Source organism: Sphaerodactylus townsendi, linkage group LG04 (assembly GCF_021028975.2).
Source record: "Sphaerodactylus townsendi isolate TG3544 linkage group LG04, MPM_Stown_v2.3, whole genome shotgun sequence".
Taxonomy (NCBI): Eukaryota; Metazoa; Chordata; class Lepidosauria; order Squamata; family Sphaerodactylidae; genus Sphaerodactylus; species Sphaerodactylus townsendi.
The window spans coordinates 123,535,653-123,563,090 of record NC_059428.1 but is presented as its reverse complement, the minus strand read 5'-3'; the positions used below and the strand labels follow the sequence as shown (position 1 = coordinate 123,563,090).

General features: G+C 43.9%; 1 protein-coding gene across 1 annotated transcript in view; it reads left to right on the top strand.

Annotated features, from left to right (window-relative positions):
• The first annotated feature begins 9,484 nt into the window (after positions 1–9,484).
• Positions 9,485–27,438, top strand: part of KLF5 (Kruppel like factor 5) — a 33,489-nt gene continuing 15,535 nt past the window's right edge. Inside the window, exons 1-3 of the mRNA XM_048494479.1 lie at positions 9,485–9,757; positions 13,012–13,885; positions 16,309–16,368. Of these exons, the coding sequence (XP_048350436.1) occupies positions 9,590–9,757; positions 13,012–13,885; positions 16,309–16,368 (1,102 nt within the window). The 5' untranslated portion in view covers positions 9,485–9,589. The remainder of the gene's footprint in view (positions 9,758–13,011; positions 13,886–16,308; positions 16,369–27,438) is intronic.

Below are 27,438 nucleotides of genomic sequence, written 5' to 3'. Positions count from 1 at the left end.
AAAAACCAATATATGCAGTGTTATCTTCATTTTAAATGTCAAAAAGTATTTGCGGCTCAAAGTGTTTTCTTTTCCATGGAAAACGGGTCCAAATGGCTCTTTGGGTGTTAAAGATTGCCGACCCCTGGCCTCCGCTTTTGAAGCCTGCATAAGGAGTTAGTATTTCTGGCTGCTCCAAGTGAAGAGGGTTGCCTTCATAGATTCCAAACCAAACTGACAGACTTTTCCAAAAGCATTTTTGTGGCAGCGGAAACCAAATAGGGTCGCCAGCTCTGTGCTGGGGAATTCCTGGAGATCGGGGATGGGGAGGATGGCGTCTGGGATGGAGGCTCATTGTCATGAAGTTCACAGTCCACCATCTGAAGCTGCCATCTTCTCCATGGAAACTGACGTGTGTAGTCTGGAGATCAGTTATAATTCTGGGAGCTCTCCATGTTTCACCTTGAGGCTGGCAACCCGAAAGCAAAATGTTCTTTCCTTCCCTTAGGCTCCCCAAAATGTTTTCAGTTCAGATAAGGAAAAGAGGCCACACTGTGCCACAGAGAGGAAGACATCTTACTGTGACATGCCTCTGAAGATGCCAGCTGAAGATGTGGGTGAAAGGAGCTAAAACCACCAGACCACGGCCACCCAGCCTGGAAAACTTACAACAACCAGTTGATTTCCAGCCATGAAAGCCTTCAACAGTATATGGACAGGGGTGTTTAGTTTCTCTTCGATTGTTTCAAGGTGTTCCTTGGACATTTGACTTTTAATAGCAACTACCATTACCACACACGACTGCCAAGAGTTGAAAACGGGAAATGTATTTTTCAGAACTGGAGGGTGGTCTCTTCTGGAAAGTGGATACCTGTCCCTGCAGAACCATTTTAGAAGACCAGTTCCAAATTGCACATCTGTGTATCTATAAAACCAACTGTATATTTTCAGCCTTTCGGGTCCCCGGGTCAAATTTGCTGTCAGGTTCTCATTCTCTTCCACAGATGTACAGAACAAGTGGATTCGAATGGGAGGCCACAATTTTGCATGAGGGAGCGAGACAGGTTTCCACGGTCTAGATAGTCAAAGTTCTTGGCTAGGGAAGACGGAATCAATTCAACTGAGCTTCGTAAATATGTTAAGAGCCCTTAAACGACCTTGGGAGGGTTGGATGTTCTTCATCTGTCTACAGTAGGAATGTTCTCTGATCTTTCCCAAAACTTTGAACCGAAGCAGGTTTGGGAAAGATTGGAGGACAGCTGGGGAAACTCTGGGTGGTGCACCAGTACACCAGGGTGTTATGAAAAAGTGTGAGGTGATGAAAGTCGGGTGGGGGGTGGGCCCAGATTTCCAAAAGCACTCAACCTGAAAAAGCTGTATGGAAATGACCAATTAAAAAAAGACCATCTTTAACATTTTCATTCCTCTCAAAGTCGCTGGATGGTTTCAGCAGTCTGACTGATTAAAACTTGCTTCTGCTGATAAAATAACTAACTTTAAACCTATCAGAACTTAGGTTTATCACAATGGTTAATCAGTCAGCCAGTTTAACTGTGTTAGTGGAAAGCACAGCTATCACTCATTTAAGCTTCTGGCTTTCTAAAAATAATGCTCTGTTTTGAAGGTTCCATGTGGCCAACATTTCTTTCTCTCACAATAATTGTGATTGTTGGAAGAGTGTCGATAGTTATGTTGGTCAACAAAAAAACTCCAGAAACAGATCTGGCAGACATAAATTTGATCCCATGGTGCTGCATGCAAACAGACATTGGGGTGCGCAAAGGTTATTAAGCAGAGAGGCACACATAAACAAAATAAAATTAGCAACACTTTCTTATATAATCAAAGGCAATAAAAATACTTGGAATTCAACCAGTAGATTAAAAAAGCAGCTCTGCTCAAGTCTAGTCAGAATCATACTCCAGGATATTTGGTGGAGCTTACTTCCAGAGAAGTGGTATAGTGGTTGAGAGCAGCAAACTATAATCTGGAGGACCAGGTTTGTTTCCTCGCTCCTCTACATGAAGCCTGCTGGGTGACCTTGGGCCAGTCTCAGTTCTCTCAGAACTCTCTCATACCTCACAAGACTCATACCACACAGTCTCAGTTTTCTTCTCTCAGAACTCTCTCATACCTCATGAGGTGTCTGTTGTGGGGAGAGGAAGGGAGATTGTAAGCCACTTTAAGACTGCTTAAAGGTAGTCTAAAAGTAGGGTATAAAAACCAACACTTCTTCGCTGTCTAAGATGGAGATGCACAGTTTCCTCGAGGTAAGCCCACCAAACAGACTTAAGTAGTACTCTGGTTACCAGTACATCAACTTAGGACTGATCTTTTAAAGTCTTTTAGAGTTCTTCATATACATTTCCTAAGAACTCATTTCAACCAGTTTTTCAGCAAGTCCATATGATATAGAGTTGCCAGCTCCAGGTTGGAAAAAAAAATCTACTACAGAGCTGTATTAACAGTGCAATCCTAAAGACAGTTACTCCGGTTTAATCCCATTCATTTTGATGGACTTAGGCTGGAATAACTCAGGCTGGAGGGAGTCTGCATGGGACTACACTGTAAACTGGAATCTTCTCTATTACCCAGTGACCGTGCAAAGTACCCTCTGTAAACATGGAACCCTCTGCACATTCTCACTTGTAGCTTGTTCCTCCAAAGGTTAAGCGACCGATTCCCTCCATGCAAAAGCAGTCATCTTTGACCTGTCCACACCTGTGTCTCACTATGAGCTCACATCCCAAAAGCTGGAGTTTCCAAAAGGTTCCATGAGCGGACATTTCAGTCCTAAGGCTAATGTTTTGTGCTCCTCTGACTTTCAGTCAGCAGAGAAGTGAGTCATACAGGAAGCTTCTTTGGCTCTAATTAATCAGCATTTGTGATTATTTATTGTCAACAAATACTTCATTCTGTGAAGCTGGAATACGTTATCTACTGAGAACATTAGGGGAAGGGCCCAAACTCCTTTTTTTCTGTAAGGCCCAGCTGGGTGACTTTTCTGCATTTCAATCAAGCTTTAGTAAACCACTGCAGAGTTCAATGGTCAGGAAGTTCGAAATAGCTATCTGCATCCATTCATTATATACCTAATCAGACCTGGGACGTTTAGCTATCTTCAAACGTCTGCACTCCTTTTGTATGTCTCTGAATAATTCTCTGTTCCCGGCCCTCCTCCCCAAGGAAAGTTTTGAAGTTTTTTGTAGCTTGTCATCAGTGACTAAACAGACTGGCAGGCATTCCTCACATATTCAGATCACCATACTTAAGAATTTAGCAAACATTCTCTCTCTCTCTCTCTTAAACATACATCTTGCTGTTCTGCTCCTCGCTACTTATATCTTAGCAAGTCACTGATACTTTTATGCTTTTTGTATTTTTTTCCTCCTGGGTGGAGAAGCTATTGCCGTGAATGCCAGCATGAGTGTTCCAAATGTTCTTGTCATTAATAAATCCGTGGTTTGAGTTTCAAATGACTTTCAGATATCTTCCCCCACCTCCAATGGATCGACTGATGACAAATGACAAAACTAATCCCATATTTTTTAATTAGCATAATGATTTAAAGAGATGGAAATAAGCTTGGAAAAATGTGGGGGGGAGGGATTCCAGGCTGTGTTAAGTCGATCCCCGCAAAAATAAACTGGAATCTAGCAGCACCTTAAAGACTGAATGTGTCTTTTTTCAAGCATTTGTCTGAAAGGTGCCCCAAGGATCCTGATTCTGGGAAAATAGGTAGCCTCAAAAGATCTATCTTACTGCTTTGCTAAGAATATTATTAGAAAAGTTTTATCTAGGCTAAAGGGGAAAGATTTGACAGTGTGTTGTAAGAGTATCAGACTTGTATCTGAGAGACCCAAGTTTGAAATCACAGAATCATAGAGATGGAAGGGGACAGAAAGGCCATCAAGTCCAACTCCTTGCTCAATGCAAGATCTGCCTGAAGCATCCCTGACAAGTGTTCCAGTTGTAACCTGTCTTGGAGCTTGTTTGGTGACCTGGGGCCTGCCACTCTTTCTCAGCCTAATCTACTTCACAGTATTGTTGTTGTGCTGATAAATATGGTGGTGGAAAGTGTTGTCAAGTTGCAGTGAACTTATGGAGACTTCATAGGATTTTCAAGGCACGAGACAAACAGTAGTTCTTTGCCATGGCCTGCCTCTGCATAGCAAACCTGGTATTCCCGGGTGGTTTCCCACCCAGGACTAACCAGGACCAACTCTGCTTAGCTTCTGAGGTGTAATGAGATCAGGCTAACCTGGTCCATCGAAGTCAGTGTGATGATAAATATGGAGGATGGAAAAACAATTGTCAAGCAACTTTGGGTCTCCATTGAGGAGAAAAAGCAGAGCATTCAATAAATAAATAATCTAACCTGTCCGATTGCTGCAGATGGGAAATATAGTGTGCCCCTTACTGGCTCTCCTAAGGAAGATGTTATCATGGGGTTCTCCTGTGTCATCTCAGGATAAGAGGGTAATTTTCTCCACATTTTCTCAGGATAAGAGGGCAATTTTCTACACTTTCATTTCCAGAAAACAGCCCCTAGGTCATTCCTATACAAACCATGATCTGTTTGCAAGCCCATCAGCCTGGGTGACATTTCAGGAGCATACAGCCTTTCTTTTTCCCTTTGTGGGGAATGATTTTTCAGGAACACTTATGCTTCTATCCAACTCACCAGCTGTTCTCACAGTTACTTACTCTAGGTATGCAAGCACAACAAATACTTTCAAAACCCAGAGCCTTTTGAGGGGTGTGTGTTGAAATTTGATTTAGGCTTGATGTAAGTGGAAGCATTGATACCTTGCCCCCCCCCCGAAATATCTTTGCCCACTGTGCCTGACATCAAAATGGCCTCCCTTGCCTGCCTCACAGTGTAAAAACAGGAGAGTTGTTATGCCTCCTGCAGGCCCCGGCTCCTGAGTTGCATTTGGGTTGGTGGTAGGGTTGCTGACCCAGTGCTGGCAACTGGTGGGAGACTGGGACAGTGGACATGTGGTGAAACAGCCTCATGTGTTGCATTACCACTCCTAGGTGTGCCACTGGAAGTGACATCACCATGTCACATGATGCTCCAGGATTTCCTTGGAACTTTATGGTAAAAACCATAGATATTGCAGAAACTTCAAAAGCATTGCATGAAGGGCCAGTACCAGGCTTTTTTGCGCCCTAAGCAAAGCTAACTACTTGTGCCCCCCACTGCTAACTTATTTGCAAAAACAGATGTCTTGTCAAAAAAATGAAAAACTCAAAACTTGAAATTACTATTTTTTAAAATTGCAATAATAAGTAATACAGCACTCTTTGATTTTCTTTCTCAAATACAAAATAGTTTCAGGGCACAAATCACTAATCATTTTGAATAATCCTGTGAAATGTGATGTTAAAATTTAAGTTGAATGTTTCAATTCCAGGCATATCAAAATCTCATTTTGCGTGCCATTTCCTTTGCAGATTTTGGCACCAGTTCCTTTAGGTCAAGTGCTGATGCTTGGGCATGTTCAACTGATATAGTTGCCAAACCAACTATATCAGTCTCTTTTGCAGCACTGTTGAGCATATGTATGTTTTTATAACTCTGAACTTTGAGAAGTCGTATTCATCATTTGCCATTGACACTGGAAATGTGAACAGTAGAGCAGCTGAAACATTAGTCACATTACCCAGGAGTTTTTGCAGTATGAAGTCCTCTTTGTGGTAGCATAAACTTTGGAAGTCTTCGAGCTGCTTTTATGCGTTCACAGCACAGATCTTCAGCATGAGTATCTTTGTTTTCATTGTCCATTAATGATTTTTCCAAATTTCTACAAGTCTTAAGTACATCTCTCTTTTTTTGTTTTGACACCATATATATCATACAGGAATCCAAACAGGAAATTATATTGTTGTAGCTGTTTGGATGTTCAGATTGAATGGCCATTTCTTAAGACAGGATAATAGAAATCTACTTTGAATTTCTGCTTTGGATCTTGCAATACCACTTCTTGGGCCTCATATTCAAACTGCTGTTTCTTTCTTCTTTTTCTAACATGTTCTGCCTCAAAGCTTGGTAGTATTTCTGGCTCCTTTGCCATCTCAGTAGCATCTTTCAAAACTTGTTGAAACTCCTGATCATGCCTGCAGAACACAAGGTAATTCTTGGTCATTTGCAATTGACTTGTAGTTAAATGTAATTCAGCCTCCTTATTTTGTAGTAGCTTGGTTGTAAGATTAATTTCCTAAAGGAAGTTGTACCATGTAACAAGGGATACCACAAACTTGAACTTACAAATTACATCAGCAAGGGCCTTCAGTTCAATTTGAGAAGTACTTCCAGAGAATCCTATCAGCCTTTTGTCATCAAAGATCTCTATTCCAGCATCATGTATACTACTATCAAAATTTAAATCATGTTTTACTGTATGTTTTAATCTTGTTGTAAACCGCCCTGAGCCCTCAAGGGGAGGGCGGTATATAAAACTAATAATAAATAAATAATAAATAAATAAATAAATAAATAAATAAATAATGATATCTTAGCGGTTTCACAGCATAGATCTCCCTCTCCTGTCTTGTTTGATGCAATGGCTTAGCAACCTAATACACGGCAAGTTAGAATTTGCCAATGCTAAGAATATGCTTTGCAGGGCACGAAAAAGACACCAGGACTTTCTTTTGTATACCATTTTTTTTGCCCTTCATTTTACTCCCATCATTATAACCTTGACCCTGCATATTCTCAAGTGGGAATCTCATTTGCTCAAGCTGTCCAAGAAGAGATTCTATCAAGAAGAGACCTGTATTTTCCTTTAGTCTCCTTGGGAACTCTTCTTTCGTCAGAACCTCCAGCTCAGACATATCATTGGATGGTTTGATTACATCGACATAACATCCAATCATTGTCCTTTGTTCAGTGTGACTAACATCAGATGCATAGTCCAGAAAAACTGAGTAGCATTTGGCAGAGTTGCACGTGCTAAAATGTTCCGCTTTCTAGCACCTGCTAGAAGTTGTATACGCTCGTTTTGGATATCTTTTCCTAAGTGGTGAGCCATTGTTTCTTCATCTTTAATTCTGTGCAAATGTTCATTCATGGTAGGATCAAAAATGGGCAAAATACTCTGCAAACTTTAAAGAATCTCCTGTGTTAGCACTGTACAACTTTTTACTTGTACCGGGGAATGCCAAGTTCTGCATGCCAGGTCTCTAACCAAAGCCAGCAAGACTTTGTTCCAAGATTTGTTGCCAATATTGTTCTTCTTGCCAGATTTTCTGATGGTAAATATCATCAATTGTTTTGCTTTTAGACAACAGCAGAATTTCCTTGCTTTCCTCCCCTTTCCAGAAGCCCTGAACGTGTCTTTCTGCCCATTTCTTTCCAGACACAGCAGAGCAGCAGTAAAGACTTCAATATTTTCCACTCTGGCTGTCCTGTTGGTGTTACAAGAGTAGAGTTTGCTGTACAAAATGATTTCTTTTCTGAGCTCTGGCAACTGTTTCCCATCTTTTTTTCTTTTGTTTTCCTGCACCCTTGCTTTCTTCCTTAAGAAGTTTCTTTTTGCAGCATTGGAAGCTATTTTCCCGCCTTTTTTTGACCGGCACAACAGAGTGACTTCTTCTCCCGCCTTTTTTTGACTGGCACAACAGAGTGACTTCTTCTCTTTCCCTGCTCCCCTCCATGGTTGTGAGAGAATGGGAGAGAGAGAGAAAATGTTGAACTTGACAAGGAGATCCTTTTCTGTACAGTTGCTTCTTTTGTTTGCTTGCCTCTTTTGGTCAACTTATTGGAGAGCTTTAAAAAAAAGTTAATTTCAGTGAGGCATGTTCCTCCCAATTCTTCTGGAATAAAGTTGAATTGAGTCTTTCAGGATAAATTTGGGTCTATTTTGAGATCCAGCAATGGCAGGCTACATTATCTCAAAGAAGGATGATATAATTCATAAGGTGTGTGTAAGGAATTCCAAAGAGCAGAAATAAAAGGCTTTTGATTATAAGTCTGTTTATGTATGACGTATTACAGTGAGGGTCCCTGTTCTCTCCAGATCCCATCCCCAAATCTCCAGGATTTCCCAAGCCAGATCTCGCAAACCTACCCTCCAAAAGCCTTTTCAACCTGGGGCACCTCCTCAACCCCCTGCTCCTCCAGCGCCCCTACCCTATCCAGTACAACAACCAGGTTACATGCGGCAGCAACCCCAACACGCACCTAGAGCGATTGAAAGAGGGTTCTACAGACCCCCCATCCCAGCTCGTTTTGATGGTACCGCGTCCAAACTTCCTTACTTTATTCTGCAACTCGATGCTCATATGCAAGAATTTCATGATCTATATCAGCTTCTCCCCAGGTACGTGGAAGAGGTGAGCCTGAAACTCCATTGTTATGCATGCAACAAAATCTGTCAATTTGCCTGATGCCACTGCTCCACTTTTCTCCTTCCCACACCCATGGTATTCAGTTTCTGAATGTACTTTATTGTACTCAGTTGTGGGAACGGGGGTAACAGGACGCTGAAGCTTTATAGCACTGCCTGGCCAGCTGCCCTCACTAAGCCTCTGAGTGAACAGGTATCTGACGTTTCATCAGCCATCTTGAAAACATAAGGGCTTGTTTCCCACCATTCCGTTAAATGAATTTTGAAGCCTTCATCCAGCCTAAGGCAGGATTCTGCACACTTACTTATTCCACCTTGGAAAGCAATATTAATAGAACTGAATACTAGTTAATAACCATCAATACATTACAAGATCTTTGATCATGTGCCTGATCGCTCTTTTGCAGTTGGAAATATGAAATTCCATTAATTTTCTATGTACTTACATGGGATCCTAGTAGCAACGGGAGGGGGATTTGGAGGGTAGGTTTGCGAGATCTGGCTTGGGAAATCCTGGAGATTTGGGGATGGGATCTGGAGAGAACAGGGACCCTCACTGTAATACGTCATACAGCTACTCTCCAAAGCAGCCACTTTCTTCAGGTGAAGTGATGTCTGTAGTCCGGAGGCGACCTGTAATTCCGGGGGTCCCCAAGTCCCACCTGGAAAGCTGGCATTCCTAGATCCCACGAATCCTTAGCCAGCACACAGAGGACATCAAAGTTGTGCATTTGGCACAAATCTGAAACGGATCCCTCCCTCCCTAGCAAGCAGCCTGCCTGGGGGTGGCCCTCACCTGCCGGATCCTAAGGAGAGAGAAGTCCTGTCTCCCAGTAAGCTGTGTAATAACTCTGCATAGGATCGCTCTCTCCTCCTTGCTAGCTGTGCTTAATTCCCGAATTTAGTGTTGCTATTTAAAGGGGGGGGGGGAGAGAAAGAGAATGAGCAGAGTATGGATTTGGTCTTTCATCGCCAGAGCCTCTCTAGGCCAGCTGTCAGCCCAAGCGCAGGGGGCCCCCGTGCATTTGCAGGGGGCGCGCGTAAAGGCGCGCCGGGAGCAACGTGAGCCGGCGCTTTCGGCTGGCCAGGGGCGGGCCGCTCGGCTGCCCCCGCCCCACCTTGGGTGGGGCCGGGGCGGAGGCGGTGAAATAGGCCGGCCAGCGCCTGGAAGGGCGTCCCGGGCCAGGTAGAGCTGAGCTGGAGCTTCCTGCGCGGCAGTGGCAGGGCTGTGAGCCTATCTCCGTAGGGCGCGCATGGCCACCCGGGTGCTGAGCGTGGGCGCCCGCCTGGCGCCCGAGGAGCCCGTCTTCGCGCAGCTCAAGCCCGTGTTGGGCGCCCGAGAGGCCGCACTCTTCCCCGGCGCGCCGCCCCAGGAGCTTAAGCCGCAGCCGCCGGGGAGTGGCGCCGAGGAGATGGTGCAGGTGAGCCCTCGGGGAGGTGCGGAGCGCCGCAGGGTGGGTCTTGGGGCTCGCTTGGGTGGGACCGGGCCAGAAGATCCGGGCAAGGGGGCTTCTTGCTCCGTCCCTCTCGGTGTGCTCCAGAATCCCCGGGGGAGCGGGGCTCGCCTAGGGCGCAGGGCGCACGGTTGCGCGTATCCTCCAGGTTCCTCCTGCGCAGGTCTGGGGCTCCCTTCCTCACGTGCACTTGGACCCGCGGGTTTTGGAAGGAGCCCGGGCCTTGCGCCCGCCCTTTGGCACTCTGGGACTTTCCAGTTGCGCCAGGCCATTCCTCCCCGGACCCGCGGCAAAGCCCCACGCCGGAGTGCTTTCGCTTCCCAGCTCCCCCTTGTAGCCGGTCCAGATCCACGGGACCGGTCGGATCGCTCAGAAGTCTCCGGATCTGGGCGGGGGGGGGGGGGGGAGAGGGACCAGCGACCAGTCCCCGTTCCTTTCCCCAGATCAGTGCGTCCCAATACCAGCTTGCGCTTGGAGGGGGTGGGTGGGGGGAGAGCTTTCCAGCAGCAAGTGGGTGAAAGGGTGGGGCAGGGGTGGGGGAGGGAGAAGCGTCCTGCTGCTCCCTGGGTGCGTTGTAAGCCCCAGCTGCTGCCTTGGCCACTTGCTCAGCGGCAGAATTAGAGCCTGTGCCTGGCCTTTTCGCCCACGCACCGTCATTTTAGATGGGTTGAAGGGGGTGTGGGGGGGGGGGAGGAGGAGGAGAACGAACGGGGCTTTTTCTGCCCGTCCCAGAAAAAGGGATCCACATGCAAACAGCTGGAAGGACTAAAATCGGAAAAGCGCAAACAGCACGGAGGTTTTTGCTTATTTGCGGGGGGGAGGAGACAGCGCCAACGTTTTGCATTTGCAACTCGGTTCCAGATCTGGGGTTGTTGTGTGGTTGGCTTACATAGCTAACAGCTTTTTCAAGCTATATATAACTTTAGGCGGCACGATATTGTCTGTGCATGGACTTAAGTGGGTGATTCTCACCCCCCCCCCTCCCCGCAGTGGATCGGAGCAAAACAAGCTGACCCCCCCCCCCCGTCAGAACTGTTGTAATTGGTTTGCACCAAGCGTCTGGTTTGGAAAGCCACAAATCTTGCAGAGCAAAAGGGGGGGGGATCACCTAGCCAGGAGATTCAGTGTTACTCTTCCCCCCCTCCAGGTTTCAGTGATACTCTTCCCCAACCCCTCCCCTCCCACAAGTATAAATGTTTCTGTCATCAAAGCAGAAACATTGGGGTTGTAAACAAGAGCTGGCAAAGTCGCCTGGCATGTTGGGGCAGATCGGTGCCAAGAGGGCTACTTTGTCCCCCTCCTTTCCCTTTCTGGTTGGCGATTGTGGCTTCAAAGCAGCTCTGAAAATAAACTATTTACCGAAGGTTTCGGCTTGACAGCAGATCCCTTTTGGCTTGACAGGGCTGGCTGGCATGAATGGGCTCCTTACAGGGCAGAAAGGGGGAATGTCCCGCTCGCTGCCCGCTGGAGAGTGCATGAGAAATGCTTTGCTGATGACTGTGCATGTAATGGATTGGGCTGCATCCACCCACTGATTCCTCCCCTTTCCTCCCCCCACCCCCACCAGCATAGGTAACTAAAGATCTCTCCTAGGACAGGAATATATACAAAGGAACGTGTTTATGGGCGCTATAGGATTAGGGAAGGAAAGCCCTTCAAAAGTGGGGTGGTGTCTTGCAAATCCGCTCCAGGCAGACACAGAACAGTTCCTGTGTAGCTTTCAGGTGCATCCCATTGAAGGTCTGCTTTACTGAGTTGTTTGGAGAAGGCAGTTCGCCAAGGAGCAGCTCCCCATGCTGTTCTTAACATTTGTTTATTTCTTGTCTGCTCTTCTTGGTCAGTAATGGTTGTTTTTGAACTCTCTGGGACTCATTCATGGATTGAGAATTGCCACTTTCTTGGACGCTCCAGACCATCCAGCAAAGATAACTGTGTTTAATTAAGTTAATTTGGTGGTCAGCTGGTAAACCAGTGTCTGGTTTAGCAGACTACAGAAGGATAGAACAGTTGGTTGCTTCTCTATATAGAAAAACATGCATGGCTGGTGTCTTAGTCCCTGATACCTAGCTTTTGGTGTTAATGTTGTTTGGTTTTGTATGGAGGAACCATTAATCGTCATAAATGTGAACCGGTTCTCATCCCTTGGGAATAAGGCCTATTGATTTTTGGATTGGACATGAGCTTTAATAGTGCGCTGGAACTGGGTTTGGAAATAGTGAGATTCATAATTAATCTGTTTGGGAGGATTCGGGATTCCCTGCTCTGCTTTCTAGCTCTCATGCTAGAAGGAAGAGAACATCCCAAGGGGAAAGGTAAAGTGCTGCCTCATTAGACGCACACGCAGAATGTTGCGGAAGATGTGCGTGTGAACGCAATCAGTTACGCATGCCTTCCATTGCAGGTGCTGGAGAATTCCCCCCAGGTGGAATCTCTTCCCTCTTGAAATTTCTCAAGCTCTTGACAACTATATTGTTTGATGTACTAATTTTTAATTAAGCAAGGAGCGCAAGGTTTGTGGGCGTGGAAGATCTTGTTTTACTCTTGTGTTGCTAAACTTTTAATTGCAGCAATAATGACTTGATTTGGTAGATTGGATCTAAGCGCTTTTATGCATAGCTGTGTTATCACAGTTGGTAGGCACAGATAATTAAATATTTTAGTTTGGCCTTAGGATGCATATGCCAAAACTTTGTGCCTTGTTTATACTGATTTTGTAATAGAGGACTTTTTTATATATATAATTTAAATCTGTTACTCTAAATAAGGTTGTAGAAAAGACAACAGGTATTATTTCCAATGAAGATTTTTGATATTCCTACTGATTTCAAGGAGTGTTAAGCTGAAACGTAATTCTCGCTCACTGAAATCAGTACCGTAGAAAGAAAAAATTGTATCAGTGTTCCATGTGATTTTTAGTAGGTTTTTTTTTAACAAAATACTTTTTAAAAAAGTAAACATATTTAAGGTCAGGGCTGAGTCCCAAGATCTGTTTTCAATTGCAAGAAAAAATGGACTGATTCAGAGAGCATTTCTCCTGCCATAGAATAAATAGTTCCCAAACATCAAAGATTAGGAAGACAGGCTTCCAGAAATATCTCTCTTGCTCTCATTTTAGAAGGGGATCATTCATTGGAATACTGGGTTTACACTGTGCATAATGTTGGCGTTTAGAGCAGGTTTTTAAATCCTTGACTGATTTTTTTAACTGTGTTCTTCTCCAGACCCGATGTGAAATGGAGAAATACCTGACGCCCCATCTCCCACCGATGCATACCATCCCAGAGCATAAAAAGTACCGACGAGACAGTGCCTCCGTGGTCGACCAGTTCTTCACTGACAGTGACGGTTTGCCTTACAGCATCAACATGAACGTCTTCCTTCCAGACATCACACACCTGAGGACGGGCCTGTACAAATCGCAGAGGCCGCCCGTCGCCCATATCAAGACTGAGCCCGTCAACGCCTTCAGCCACCAGAGTGAAAGCGTTCCTTCTGCCCCCAACCCTACTCAGGCGCTGCCAGAGTTCACAAGCATCTTCAGCCCCCACCAGACGCACGACGTGAACAATATCTTCATCAAACAGGAGATGCCCACTCCGGATCTTCATCTTTCTGTCTCCGCACCTCAGCAGGGCCAACTCTACCAGCTCCTTAGTTCTCCGGATTTAGATATGCCCAACCCTACTACTCAAGCGGCGGTGATGGACTCCCTCAACAACGTTTCTATGTCATCCACCATGGCAGGCCTTAACACTATGTCGTCTGGGATGCCCCAGACGACAATGAAGCCCTTCCAAGGGATTCCTCAGTGCACATACACGATGCCAAATCAATTCCTTCAGCAGCAAGCCCCATACTTCCCACCTTCTCCCCCAAGCTCAGAGCCTGGCAGTCCAGACAGACAGGCCGAAATGCTGCAGAATCTGAACCCCCCTCCATCCTACGCTGCTACTATTGCCTCGAAGTTGGTGATTCACAACCCCAGTTTGCCTGCAAACCTCCCGATGAGTACGTCTGCCATGCCGCCTGTTAGATACAACAGGAGGAGTAATCCCGACTTGGAGAAGAGACGCATTCACTACTGTGATTATCCTGGTGAGTAAGTCATAAAAATACTCCATACTGTTGCTCGGCCACAAATACTGTGTCCCTCCTTCAGACAGATTAAATATCAGCTATTGTTAGTGATTTTTGGCAAAACTTTAAAAAAAAAATTGGAGTCCCATTTGAATTTGGCATTTCTCCAAAGAAAGCCAGGGTGAGTAATAATCACTCACAAGCAGTTAAACAGAATAATACAGTGTCCAGTACAATCCTGAATAGGCTTATCTGAAGTCAGTCATTTTGTTCAATGTAGCGTACTCCCTGGGAAGTGTTTTTAGGATTGCAACCTCAATTATCAACATCAGGTTAGATCTGACTGTTTGGCAGATTCCACATGGGCTAAAAACAGTGTGGAAACAGTGTGAAAATGGCGTAAAATGGTTTAAAACGGTGTTAAAGGGTTTGCACCGTTTTCACACTGCTGTTTTTGGCCCTTTTGGATCCACCTTCCACTGGGTAGAAACCACCATAGAAAAAGCCCCATTTCTAGCCAATACATATCAAATATTGATATAAAGGAAGCATATGGAGAAATATGGTCCAGTAGATATGTGGGTTGGGATTTGTATGTAAGGTCTTTAGGAACCAGCACCTTGAACTGAATTTATTTGACAACTGAGCAGCAACCAAGGAAGTGCTTGTAGCAAGATGTTGTATGTTTGCTGTGGCAGGCTCATGACATCAAATGGGCTGCACTATTTATAGTTGGAGCTTCTAAATTGTCTTCAAGGGGCAGTCCTGTGTATAGCATATTACAGTAGTCTAGCAAGTAACATTCCAAGCATGTCTCCCTTAGAAGACTGCTCTGCTGCAGAATACTTTTTTAAAAACAAAAAATTGGTGAAGATAGTATTAACACAGTGCCCAAAGGCTCTGAGTCAGTATGGATAAATGCTCTTGGTAGAGGAACTCTGGCCTGGCTTAGGAGAAGCAGTGACTCGCGTATAAAACTGTTCCACTGTAGATTTTGGTTGGGACATTCCTGAGTTGGAGGAATCTCCAACCATATAAAATTCACTTAGTCTATCTAGTGTATCACAGTTCTACCATATGATCTGCTGTTTATGTAAACAAGACTTTCATGCAGTTTGGCCCGAAGCTTAACACCCAATAGACAAACTGTATGGTGGTCGGTAGCATCTGTACAGAGAAGCATTATGTCTGCTTCACTGTACTATGCACCAGATTTATCTATCTGAACATGGTTCTGATCTTCCATAAGCGAAATAAGGCTTTTGACAACCCTGCCCTTTCCTGCTAATGACAGTTAAAGTGGCTTTGCGCATCACAAGTCTTAATTTGGACCCTTGAAGCAGGAGTTGTCTATTCTTTCTGAGGGAAAGACGCCTTTCGCTTGATGAGGGGCGTTAGCAGGATGCAGACTTACAGCGCGAGGAGAAGCTTAGGAGCCACAGCCATCTTTATGATGTCATGCCTTAGTGTGAAATTTAGGAGGAGGGCTTAACTAGATGCCTTCTAGTATGGCTTCTGGTCCCAACATTTATTTCTGTATACCTTGCCTTTCTCCACAGTGGGAATCCAAAGCACTTTGTAGCATGGTTCTCCTCTTCTCCACTTTATCCTCACAATAACCTGTGGAGCAGGTTAGGGTGAAGGGTATGAACAGCCCAAGGTCACACCATAAGCTTTTGTAGCAGAGGTGGGATTTGAACCTGGATCTCTGAGATCCTAGTCAGACATTAACCACCATACTATATTCTGCACATTAAGCCTGTATTGAATTTCCTGAAACCCCATAATTGCCACATGGAAGCTGATATATTTACAGTGCTATACCAAACAGAATTATTATTTTGATTTATGTCCTACCTTTACAACAGTCTAACCCTTCACTGAAACCAATGGGCTTACAAGAGTATAAATCTGCTTAAGATCACGCTGTTAGGGAGCTAGTGAGTAAAATCATTTCTTAAGCACTCGAATAATTCCTTGAGGAAATATTTCTCTCCTGACATGTAACACTGTGCTACTTGGCCTATAAATTGCTGCTGCGAATCTTGTTGGGACGCTCAGCGTAACACAGGTGTGCTTCAGTTTGTGGAAAAATCGCCCAAACGTGAAATGCTGAAACAGAAGGAGGGAATGCATACAATTGTGGAGCAATAATAACAATGTTTCCTAATTTTAACATTTGTTTTTTAGCTCTTGAATGGATGTTCTATATGTGTATGGAAGTGCTATATATGGACATATGCTATATATCAGTACTAGGAGCGGCTCCTTTGCTGTTAACTGAGAATGGAATTCTAATTTGACGTACCAGAGTTTTGAGTAACTTTCTTAAAATAAAGCAATGTCCTCCCTTACAGTTTTCAGCAAACATTTTAGTGGATTGTGTACAATCATACGTGAATGCTCTCAGCTGATATGCCTGTTCTCTATTTATGTCTTAGGTTGCACTAAAGTATATACGAAGTCTTCCCACTTAAAAGCACACCTGCGGACTCACACTGGTATGTGTTTACCATGTTTTAATTTTGCAAGTTGCACATCCTATAAATATAAGCTGGCCTTCTTTTCTTTTGCTGCTTTGCTTGGAAAGGTTTCTCTTTCCAAGTTTTCACTCAAGCTGAGAGGTATAAATCAGCCAAACTGAGCAGTTAATAAAATGAAAACCGACACTTTTGAACTTCTTAAAATAAAGAGGTTTAATTTGAGGAGTAAATAAATACCCTCTTTGAAGCAGTTGGCTCCCTCCCACTTAAAAAAAAACACACTTTATAACAGAATTGTGCTGTTTGATGAAGGGTAAATCTCCTTGGTTGGTTGGTTGTTTTCATGTAAATAAAATGAAGCGTGCATAGGAATTTGGCTTAGCTAAATTTAAGACTTGGCCATCTTTTCCCTGTTTTCTTATTTTAAAAAAACACAAGTTTTTCAGCAGTTAAGTTTTTTCCAGAATAGTTCCCACATTGCTGTTCCTTCGGTATTGAACATTAGCCTGACATTAGATAGAGGTGTAGCCCTTTCAGCAAAGTCATATTATTTTATGATGAATTATACTTTTAAAAAGTTACGTGATTGCATGAGGGTGCGATCGTCTGCATGCCTCTGTAAATGTTCTTGTGAAATTAATAGCCCTCTTAAGTACGTGTAGAGGGTGAGTCAAGTCTTCCATGACATCCACTGTTGCTTTCGCTTATGCCTGGGGAGTAGTTTGCAAAGGAGTAGCCATTTTGGTCTGTTGCAGCAAAACAAAGCAACGCCCCTGCCACCCGCACCTTAAAGACTAACAACGTTTATTTCAGTACCAGCTTTCATGGGCCACAGCCATATCTAATAATTTGGGCTGTGACCCGCAAAGGCTCATATTTAAATCAATGTTGTTGGTCCTTCAGGTGCCAAAGGTGAATGGACTCTCTTCTGTTTGAAGCTTTAGAGTAGCTTGGATGGCTAACTGCAACTTTTGTGGAGCACTGTTGGTCATATCTCAGTGGTGAAAAATGACTTCAGATGCTTGGTTAAATAGTTCACTTTGGACATGTACATTGATTGTTCATCCTTGAACTCAAGAATGTTTTAAAAGCCTCGCTGCTGCAGAAGAGTGACTGCAGAGCTTCAAAATCTTTCTGTTAGAACAAGGACTTAGGATACATTGAGTAAATTCCTAAATGCGCTGCATATACGTGCAGTCATTCCACCGTCTGACCTCTTCTGATACTTTCTGAAGACACCGCTGCTTGCTTTTGGGGGGTAATTTTTATACATATTGGAATTATGCTGGGAGGCCAAAATAGCTTTTTAAAAATATGGATTTAATTGAGGAAAGATCTGAGATGCATTTCATCTGTGGAACAAGGAGTGGTATTCAGCACTTGCTCATTGTTGGAAGGACTGAATATCTCCAGGCGAAAATGTAACTATGGAAATGCTGCTTTGATAAATGAAGCCATTATCTATAAAAGGGACGATAAAAAACATTTCTGGAAAGCAATTGTTGTGCTCTTACTGTGTGCGTTTGAAAGCACAAAACATCTGCCCAGACAGCAGCTTGCCTGCTGCATCTCTGAATGATTCTCTGCTCTTTTGTTTTGTTTTGTTTATGTATTCTGTGCGGTACCTGGGTAATTCTGCTTCATCTCTGCATTAGCGACATTTGACTCATTTAGTGGTTCCTGACAGAGAGGTAACCTAGCCTTATAAGAAGATGCCCATTACATGCCTGAGTTACTACTCAGGGATTGCTTCTTTCCAATCAGGGGGGGAAAGCCCAGAGTAGTTACTCATGTAGAAACAATGAGGCAGACTCATCCGAAGGCAACAACAGGATTACTCTTAGCCACTGGAAAAGCAACATGATTTTTGGCATCAAAGGAAAAGGTGCTTCCAGTTGCAATTCAGACCAAAAATTGTGCCTTGGCTTTCTGAATTTAAGAAACCCTATGCACAGAAGAATGTCTGTTTCCTAGTCTAGTTATCATAATGTTGTAAGACATAAACTACTCGGTAGACCAGTAAGACGGTCTCTGACATTTTGTACGTCAATTGTATAGGTCCTGGGTACTCAAGTTAAGACTTGAGGAATCAATATTTTATCTTATTGTTTCTCTTTCACATGTCATTAACATTTAAATATCCTATGCAGACACGTAAACCGGTCTGAAGGGACAGTGCACCTACTTTTAGTATGTTGTCTCTCATGCGTCTTCCCTAGTAAGGTGATTTAAAAACAGTGCAGTGGGCATATCGAAAGTTAGTCTGGTTCACAGAAACAAAGTTCCACTTGAGATAAAATGTAGTCATCTTAAGTATATTCAGTTCTCCATGTCAAATGTTTTACCTCATAGCGGCTGTCACTTGTCTTGAGGAACTGTTGACATTTATGTAGGATATGCTGTGCTGTGGCAAGTCCCTGTTTACGAGGGCTTGGAGTTTTATACTGAACCTGAGGCAACTTTGTGTTTCAATCTTTTTATTTTATTTATTTGATTTAATAGTTTTGTTCGGAATTACAACAAGCGCTGGTGTATCAGTTCTTGGCTCCAAAGGGTGGTGGTGTGTAAATAATCGATCTGTCAATCCCCTTCTAATGATATGCTCATTCTAACCGTCGGCTGTCATTAGGGTTTTTTAAATCTAACCTTTTTATCTTGCAATTTTCTGCTGTATTAAATTGTTCTACCTGCAGTTTTTTAAAAAATATAATGCTGTTCTAAATTGAGCGTGTTCCGCTTCTGTTGGTTTTTATTTTCTTGGGTTCCCTCCCCCCTCCATTTCCTTGTACTTTATAATGATTGCCCTTAGCCACTTCACAGATATTTATATGGAAGGGTGGTAGAAATATCTGAGATATGTAATGTACGTTTGGGTGTTTTTCTGTTCAGTTCTGTGTCCTGCTTACGGAACAGTAGGATGCAAGTCAAGCACATATAGGCTTTCAATTCAGTATAAGCATGAGCGACAAACTTTAGAAGGCTACGGGAGGGTCTGCTGAAAAGCAGATTGAATTGTGAGGCTTTGTTTAACACAGTCTGCATGATGTTCTTTCATTCGGTGTACCTGTTTGACTTGTGAAACTTACCAAAAAAATCTATATAGGAAAACTAGCTTGGAAGCGTTAATAAATGCAGGTCGGGGAAATGCAAGTTGTTAAAAGTTTTGTGTGATACTCTCTCCAGTCCCCCCCAGGGGTTTAGTAGGCCTGTCGATCTGGCTCGACCTGTTCTGTAGTATCTGTGCAGGACCACTGGTTGTTTTCTCTCCTGCCTAACAATCCATCTTAAACCAGCTGAAATAATTTCTCTTATCCACCCTTCTCAGCGATCTGTCACTTTCAAATAAAAAAGAGCCTGCAGCATCAATCTGTCTGCTTTTTTCGAAGTCAAAACAGACCCTTCGACTTCTCCTCCCTTTGTATTTAGAAACCTGTGTGCCTTTCATGGTATTTATTTAGCAGCCTGTCTCCACCTGAATGGCTTTCAGTGAGTTTTAATGACATTCTTTTCCAAGCAAACTTTTTAAAGGCACCAGCGGTGGTGAGAGATGGAATGTAGGCATCGGCTTGTTTCTACATTTGGACACAGGGATGGGAATTTATCCACTGCAAGGAATAAAGATGTAGGCAAGGGACCAAAAACACTTTACAGCTTGCGTTGGAGGGGATGGTGAGAAGGGTTTGGGCAGAAGGTACCCTTAAGGTGCAAATAGCTCTTGGTACTCATACATTTTTATCCTGCCCTTGCTTCAAGGAGGGTCCGGTGTGATTTCTTCTGCCGTTTTCTCCTCACAACAAGGCTTTGAGATGGGTTAGACCAGGGGTATCCAACTTTGGCGCTTCAGATGTTCATGGACTGCAATTCCCATCAGCCCCTGCTGGGAATTGTAGTCCATGAACATCTGAAGCACCAGAGTTGGACACCCTTGGGTTAGTCTGAGAGAGCAAACCTGCCCCATGAGTTTTGTGCTGGAATGGAAACAAGAATGTAGGTCTCCTAGAATCTAGTCTGATACACAAACCCTGCTGGTTCTCTGCTGCTAAGGTGCCAGCTCTTCAGTTTGGTTTCCATAGTCGTGCCATTTACAACAGGTTGATCTGTGGTTTGATTCCCTCATGCCGTGATAAGCTTCTCTTGTGGATTTTCTGCAGATCAAGACAGAGGAGCCAGACTGGATTTTTTGCCCCCTTGGTCAGTTGGCCACCTTGAGTTGAGGAGGGTGACTAAAGGAGGAGGAGAGTGAGTCTGGTCAATGCCATAAATACTTTCTACATGGCCAGATACTTCTCACGATGAAGTTTCCATATAGGACAGAGTTTTCGTTTTATAACTGGCATTACGCAATCTCCCCAATAGTGACTGAAATTCCTATTCTGGGACACTGTGCCATTAACCCCCAGCAACTGGCACGATTGGACGAATGCCTGACTTGAACTGGCTTGTCAGAAACCAATAAAAGGAAGTTAATTGTGTTCTTTTATAAATAGTTAACTTTTCTGTCATGGGGTGTATGCTTAGAAGTTTGAATACAACTGGAACGTTCCAAATAAAGTCAAGGCTGCTCCCATAGTTGTTTTACAGGGTTTAGGCCAGTGTTTAATTTTTGAAAAGAAAATGTCTGTCACGCTGACCCAAATCCTGTCATACCAAGCCAAAGCTTGCCGACTAAACTGTCACCCAGTGCACCCCTCCCTGTTTGCAGTGGTTCCAGAGAAGCAACAGATTTTTAAATTGATTCTCTTGTGGGAAAAGAGTATGCCAACAGTCTATTTTGCACAGAGGATCGCTATTTTGTGCAGGCCCAAAAGCCTTTCCCCATTCCAGTGGCGCTGAGGAAAATGGCAAGGACGTCTGCACATATCCAGAGCTTTTTCTTTTTATGTTTTGTGAAGAACAGTTGGTTTTTATACCCACTTTCCCCTCTACCGTTAAGGTGTCTCAAAGTGACTTACAAGCGTGCCGCCCAAACACGCCCTGTTTCCTATATCAGAATCCACCACTCTTCACCACTATACCACAATGTCTGCAGCGGTCGGGTTTCATCCTAAGGAAATGAACAAAAACCATGCAACCAGACACAAAATGTACAATCCCAGCAAAAACAGATATGCAGTTCCTGAATAACATTTGCATGCTTCAAAAATTAAAGTCCTTCAAAAGCGGGACTGATGTGCAAAATAAAGCCTGTAGTTTAGGCTTTCTGACAAGAACCCCATATACCAGCCAGGGATACCCATTTCTCGTCCCCCTTGTCATAGACACTATCTTCAGATGCCATTACTGCGCCCCACAGAGTATTTGTTAGTGTTTCAAGAAGGAAAGAAATTCTACAATTGTGGGGGGAGCTTTCCTGTGAAAGTGGTTTGAAGTTGTGACTGTGTGGTGTGTGAAGAAAATGCACAGGTGTATTGTAGTGGTACATGCTATGTGTGCAAATTACAATCGTGAGTGGGTTTGCTTTCAGTTAGGTCTTGGCTCTATGGCCTGGTCTCATAGCTTTCCAAAATAACATTTGGTGCAGAGAATCCAAGTACAAGTTTAGGTTTTATAGTTTCCTTTTAATGGGGAGTTAAATTCTCAACTGCCTCCCACGTACCATTGTCTGTTCTCTTGTAGGAATCTCTGGACCAGTCTGTGGGTTTTCTGAGCAGTCACACCTCTTTGCCGTTGATAGGCCTGCAGTCAATTCTAGAAAGTATTTCACCTATCTATCGATATACTTAAATTTGCTGTTGGGAAGTGGAAGCCCTTTCCAAAAGAGGTGGTATCCCCTTGACAAGATGCTCACATTCTTGGCTTCTAATTGGTTTTATTCAGGATGGGGAGCAATCTGGAATTCATTCATTGCCTTTCCCTGCCCCAGTTAATGTTTTTAGATGCTTTTATACCCAACCCCAAGAGCCAGTGTTGGCTGGGAAGATTTGGACAACCCATAAAATCATTTCTACTTTATTAATGCATATTTATTCTGCCATTCCCTGGTCTCCATTGCCCCAGGCTAGCCTGATCTTGTCAGGTCTCAGGAGCTAAGCAGAGTCAGGTCTGGTTTGTATTTGGATGAGCAACCTCCTTGGAATGTCAAGATGTAACATGGAGGCAGGCAATAGCAAACCACTTCTTGAAGGTCTCTTGCCTTAATTCCTACAAGGTCGCCATAAATCAGCTGTGACTTGTCAGCACGCAGAAAATCCCTACTTTATCAATGCATTTTTACTAATTCTGCCTTTCCTGTAGAGAACTTGAGGATGGGCAGTATACCTGGTTTTCCCATGTTCTCATTTTACGTTCTCACTGTGAGGTAGGTTAGGAGGAGGGTTCCTGACCGGCCAAGGTCTCACAGACAACATCCCCACTTTCTGTCCTGTAAGGAGACTCAAAGGGGCTGACAATCTCCTTTCTCTTCTCCCCCCCTGCCCAACAAACACCCTGTGTGGTAGGTGGGATTGAGAGAGCTCAGAAGAACTGTGACTAGCCCAAGGTCACCCAGCTGACATGTGTTGGAGTGCACAAGCTAATCTAGTTCACCAGATAAGCCTCCACAGCTCAAGTGGCAGAGAGGGGAATCAAACCTGGTTCTCCAGATTAGAATGCACCTGCTCATAACCACTATACCACACTGGCATAATCCAGCAGATGAACACTACAGCACACAGATAGGTCTGTGTTAAAAAGTAAATTTCTAAATACTATCGAATATCAGCATGTTGGTATTCAAGTCTCTCCTTTTCTTCTTTGATTGTCTTTACCCATCCTTGGTTCAGTATTTCAGCCAAGCCCCAGCCCTTAAAATCTCACTTCGTTTAACTTTCCAGTCTAACTTTTGCTTCCCTACACTCTTCTTCCTGCGTTTCTGCACCACAGCTGGTGTCATTCTGTCTGTCGTCCTCTGTCTGTTGTTTTATATGGTCCAGTGTAAAAGCCAGGAGAGAGCTATTATGTCCTCCCAGTAAAGGGTTTCCCCCGCCATTTCACCACTTCCACATTCTAAAGATTGATTTTGACCAAAGATGCTCAAGTCAGGTGTACAACAGTCTTCATAGGTTCTTGCTTTACCAGGTTCATGGGGATCTGGTCTGAGGTTATGAAAGCAAGTCTTGTCGATAAGTAATACAACTGTTTTGTCTCAGAAGCAGCACCATCTTTCTCTAAGTGTGAAAACAGTTCACTGAAGAAGCTAATCTCATTTTACGATTCTTTAGCCAAGTTCACAGGGATTGGAACAGCCTCTGACCTCTAGGACAGGACAGTTCGCATACTTTAAGGGTGTCATAGCGTGCATGTAGACTTCCCATTCACAAAGCTGAGGTGAGGAATAGCCAATTTTAAATCTAGGGTAACCTAAATAATCTTTCAGAAGAATAATTATGGGAAATGTTCATCAGCCCTGATCTAGCTAGCCCAATCTCATTACATCTCAGAAGCTAATCAAGGTCAGCCCTGGTTAGGACTTGGATGGGAGAACACCAGGGGAGCCTAGGATTGTTAACACAGAGGCAGGCAATGGAAATCACCTCTGAACATCTCTCACCTTGGAAACCCTATAGGGTCACCATAAGTCAGCTGCAACTTCATTGCAAGAAAAAATGTTTGAACAGTATTAACTGTGAACACAGAGGGGTGTGTATGGTGGAGAAATAATATTCCTTCACTACCACATGAACAGGGGCCTCTGTCTGCCAGACTATGTAGAGACTTGTTTGCTGTGAGGTTTGCTCTTCATTCGCAGATCTGCGCTCGGGCATCTCAGATAAAAATAGAACGTCTTGTCCCCTGTGTTACGTAAATGGGAAAATTTAGGCCTTTCTGCTGGTTGGATCGTTGGCTATATTATTGTTGTTCAGGTGGGTTTCCATTAAGTTGTTATACCTCAAGGGTCTTTCCTTCAGATTAAAACATTCTTTCCTTGATGTGTGAGAATGGGAAGTTCACACATACATGATCACACAGAATTATAGGAATCAAAAATTGATCAAACACTAAAATGGTCTCGCTGGCAGATAACTCAGTAGACCTGAACGCAAAATGTTGAAAAGCTTCTAGGCAGCAGCACCACGTGTTTTGGCAGGAAAATGGGGAACACAACCCTTGTGCAGCAGTGTGGTGTCCTGGTTAGGAGCAGTGGCTCCTCATCGGGTGAACTAGGTTTGTTTCCCCACTCCCTCACATGAAACCTACTGAATGACCTTGGACTAGTCATTCTCTCTGAATTCTCCCAGCCCTGCCTACCTCACAAGGTGTCTGTTGGGAGAAGAAGGCAGAGAAGTTTGTAAGCTGCTTTGAGATTCGTTATGGTTGAGAAAAGTGGAGTATAAATCCAAACTCTTCTTCTTCAGTTTGAATGAGACTTGCCCCCCCCCCAAGTTTTCCCTGTGAATGACCACACGTGGTGGTAAATTAGATTAAAGATGACCAATTTGGCAGATGTGGTCCATAATTTTAAAAAAATGTGGACTCATCAGCTTTAATCAGTGTGAGTGGCACAGTTCCACTCTTAAGGAAAATGCAACACAAGAGTTTTCCCTCTGTAATGAGTTATCTATTGTTTATTTTATGTGCAACCTCATAAAAATGATGTGCTCAGGAGAGTTTGCATGTCGCATTTCTGAAACTCAGAAGCTGTTACCATTTGCTGCATCCTCCTTAATATGGATTTAAGTTCCTCACAAAGGGGGTTGGAGGATCAGTTGATACTATCAACATGCCCCACAGGTTCCTGATCTGCTGTCTGGGGAACAAAGCAGACCCCAAGAATTCAGCATTAGACCTGTGCCTGTGTGTTCTTCCATCCCATTTGTATTCAGTTACTTGTCTTAGAAACCGGTTTTGTTGTTTTTGGAGTGGGAGGGCTACGGAAGGCTTATCCAGAGCTGTTCATGTATATCATTTTCTCGTATTTGCCAACATTAATTCAGTGTTGCCAGCTTCAGCCAGGGCCCCCTTAACCCAACAACATTTTGTTTTTAATTAAATGCCTAATATGTCTCCTGAAAAGCTGTCACTTGCTCTCGGAGAGGGATTAAGTAAGCTTCAGTTTCAGGATATTTGATGCCTGATAAGGAAGGCTCTTCGGAGCTGTAAACACAGCTCCTTCCAGAGGCCTTACAAAACAACAAACGTAGCCTTTGATTCACGGGAATTGCCAGCAATTAACACTTTCCATTATTTGCTTAGAGGATTCTTCGCCGTGTCTAGTTTTGAAGGTTGGGTGGTTGTTGTTTTTTTGGACAATTGGGATCTTGTCTTGCTGGCAGAGTTATATTCTGCATCAAAGTGTCCGGGACTGTTTACTTGATAATGGGCACCCTCCCCTTGAAGAGAGACTGGAAGTGTTCAGCTAGCTGAAGCATATACTAGTTCTTTTCTTATTCAAAATTGAAGGCACCCATCTCTCTTACATCTGGAAGAATCCCCCGCTACGCCTCTGATATGGGTGTGCCTTCTTACGGGCAACCGTATGAACTCATACAGAGATGCAACAGAATGTCTCCTCCCAGGAGCAGCTGTTTGTACCTTTCTGCTGTGCTAGCCTCCACATTAGCCACCAGATACCCCTCAGAAGGACCAGAGCAGCAAAACTTTGGCCAGATTCAGTAGCTGCCCTTCTCTGTGGTTGAGTGCTTTCGAATCACAGGAGTCTGTCTTGTATTTATTTCTCACAGTGTGTAGTTTGGTAAATGCTTGTTTAGATAATACTGGAGCCTTTAGAATTTCCGGGGCAGTTTTCCTATTCCTTTGGTGATTTTCAGAGTTGTTAAGCATACTGTATTTTGGGGACCTGTTTGTACAGTAATTTCACACTGCTCCCTCTTTCCTCACTGGACAAATATGTATTTTATTTTCTGCATTCAGTATTTAGTGTTCCAGGACCAGTGGTTGCATTTCATAGCTGTTTTGCACATTTCTGCAGGGTCAAATGCTTCATTTGTTGTTGAGCCTCCCAAAGCCTCTTCTAATGTCTCACCCCTTTCTGCTTGCCTCCTGCTGACATCTCAGAGAGAGTAGGGGTCTGCTTGTGGGCCCGGCTGCACAGCTTAGAGAAGCACTGTATTAAATATATTTGTCGTTCTCCAATCAAAAGTCTTCAAAAATCAGTTGTTTTTGTGGAAAGGGATCTTGATTTTTTTTTCTGGCCTTGAGCAAAGCAGGTCTTTAGTTTTTACTGTGTTTATAAATGAGACTCTCCAAGCTTAACTACACAAACAAGGTTTTGTTTAGGGTGGGGGGCGAGCTCTGAGCCTCGAAGTGCTATCTTCGAAGCTTAAATTGTAAGCAACCGAGCAACACAGCTGAGAAGTTGTATAACCTATGCCATACGCAAGGAAACCCTCTCCCGCTATCCAGGACATATAAATATACACGCCAGATGGTGTGGATTTATTGCAGATCCTCTTTTTTAAAAAATTTGAAAGTCCCTTTTGTTTGCATGTCTGGAGGAGAGGTTTGCCTCTGCTCTTAATGTGATGCTGGGAAGAGTTGGCACGCCATTTGGTAATCTGGGGCTTTTACTGCTTGATGGAATAGGGGGAGCAGTGTAGAATCCTCAAGGAATATTTGATTGGGGAAGCATATTCTGCGATAAACAGGAAGAAGGCATAGAAGTTGGGTCACCAAAGTGGCTAAGAGCTGAAAAACAAGAGTTGTATAAAAATGCACTGTGTGCTTTTTTAAAAGTGTGTTAAAAACCTGAACAAGGTAGTTGGAAAGGCAAGGAGGGATAAGCCGAGTTCTCCAGCAAGGTTGTACTTTTCAGCATGGCTTGAATCCACCAGCATTTCAGTGATTTGGCCACAGAACATATGCCCTCAACTCCGTCAGTCCTCCCTGACCCTCTTGCAAGCAAAAATCTCCGCATGTTGCTCCTGGGGAAGGGATTGCCAACCTCGCAATGGGCCCTGGAGATCCTCCAGAATTGCAACTGATCTGACTTGTTCCCCTGAGATCAGTTCCTGCTTAGTTCCCTCCCCAAACTCCACCCTTTCCCGACTCCTCTCCTGAATCTCCAGAAATTTCCCATGGTGAGTTGGCAACTCTAAAGAGGACCCTAGAACAACATGGGGAGGAGCTTTAAGGGCTGTAGCAGAAGGAGGA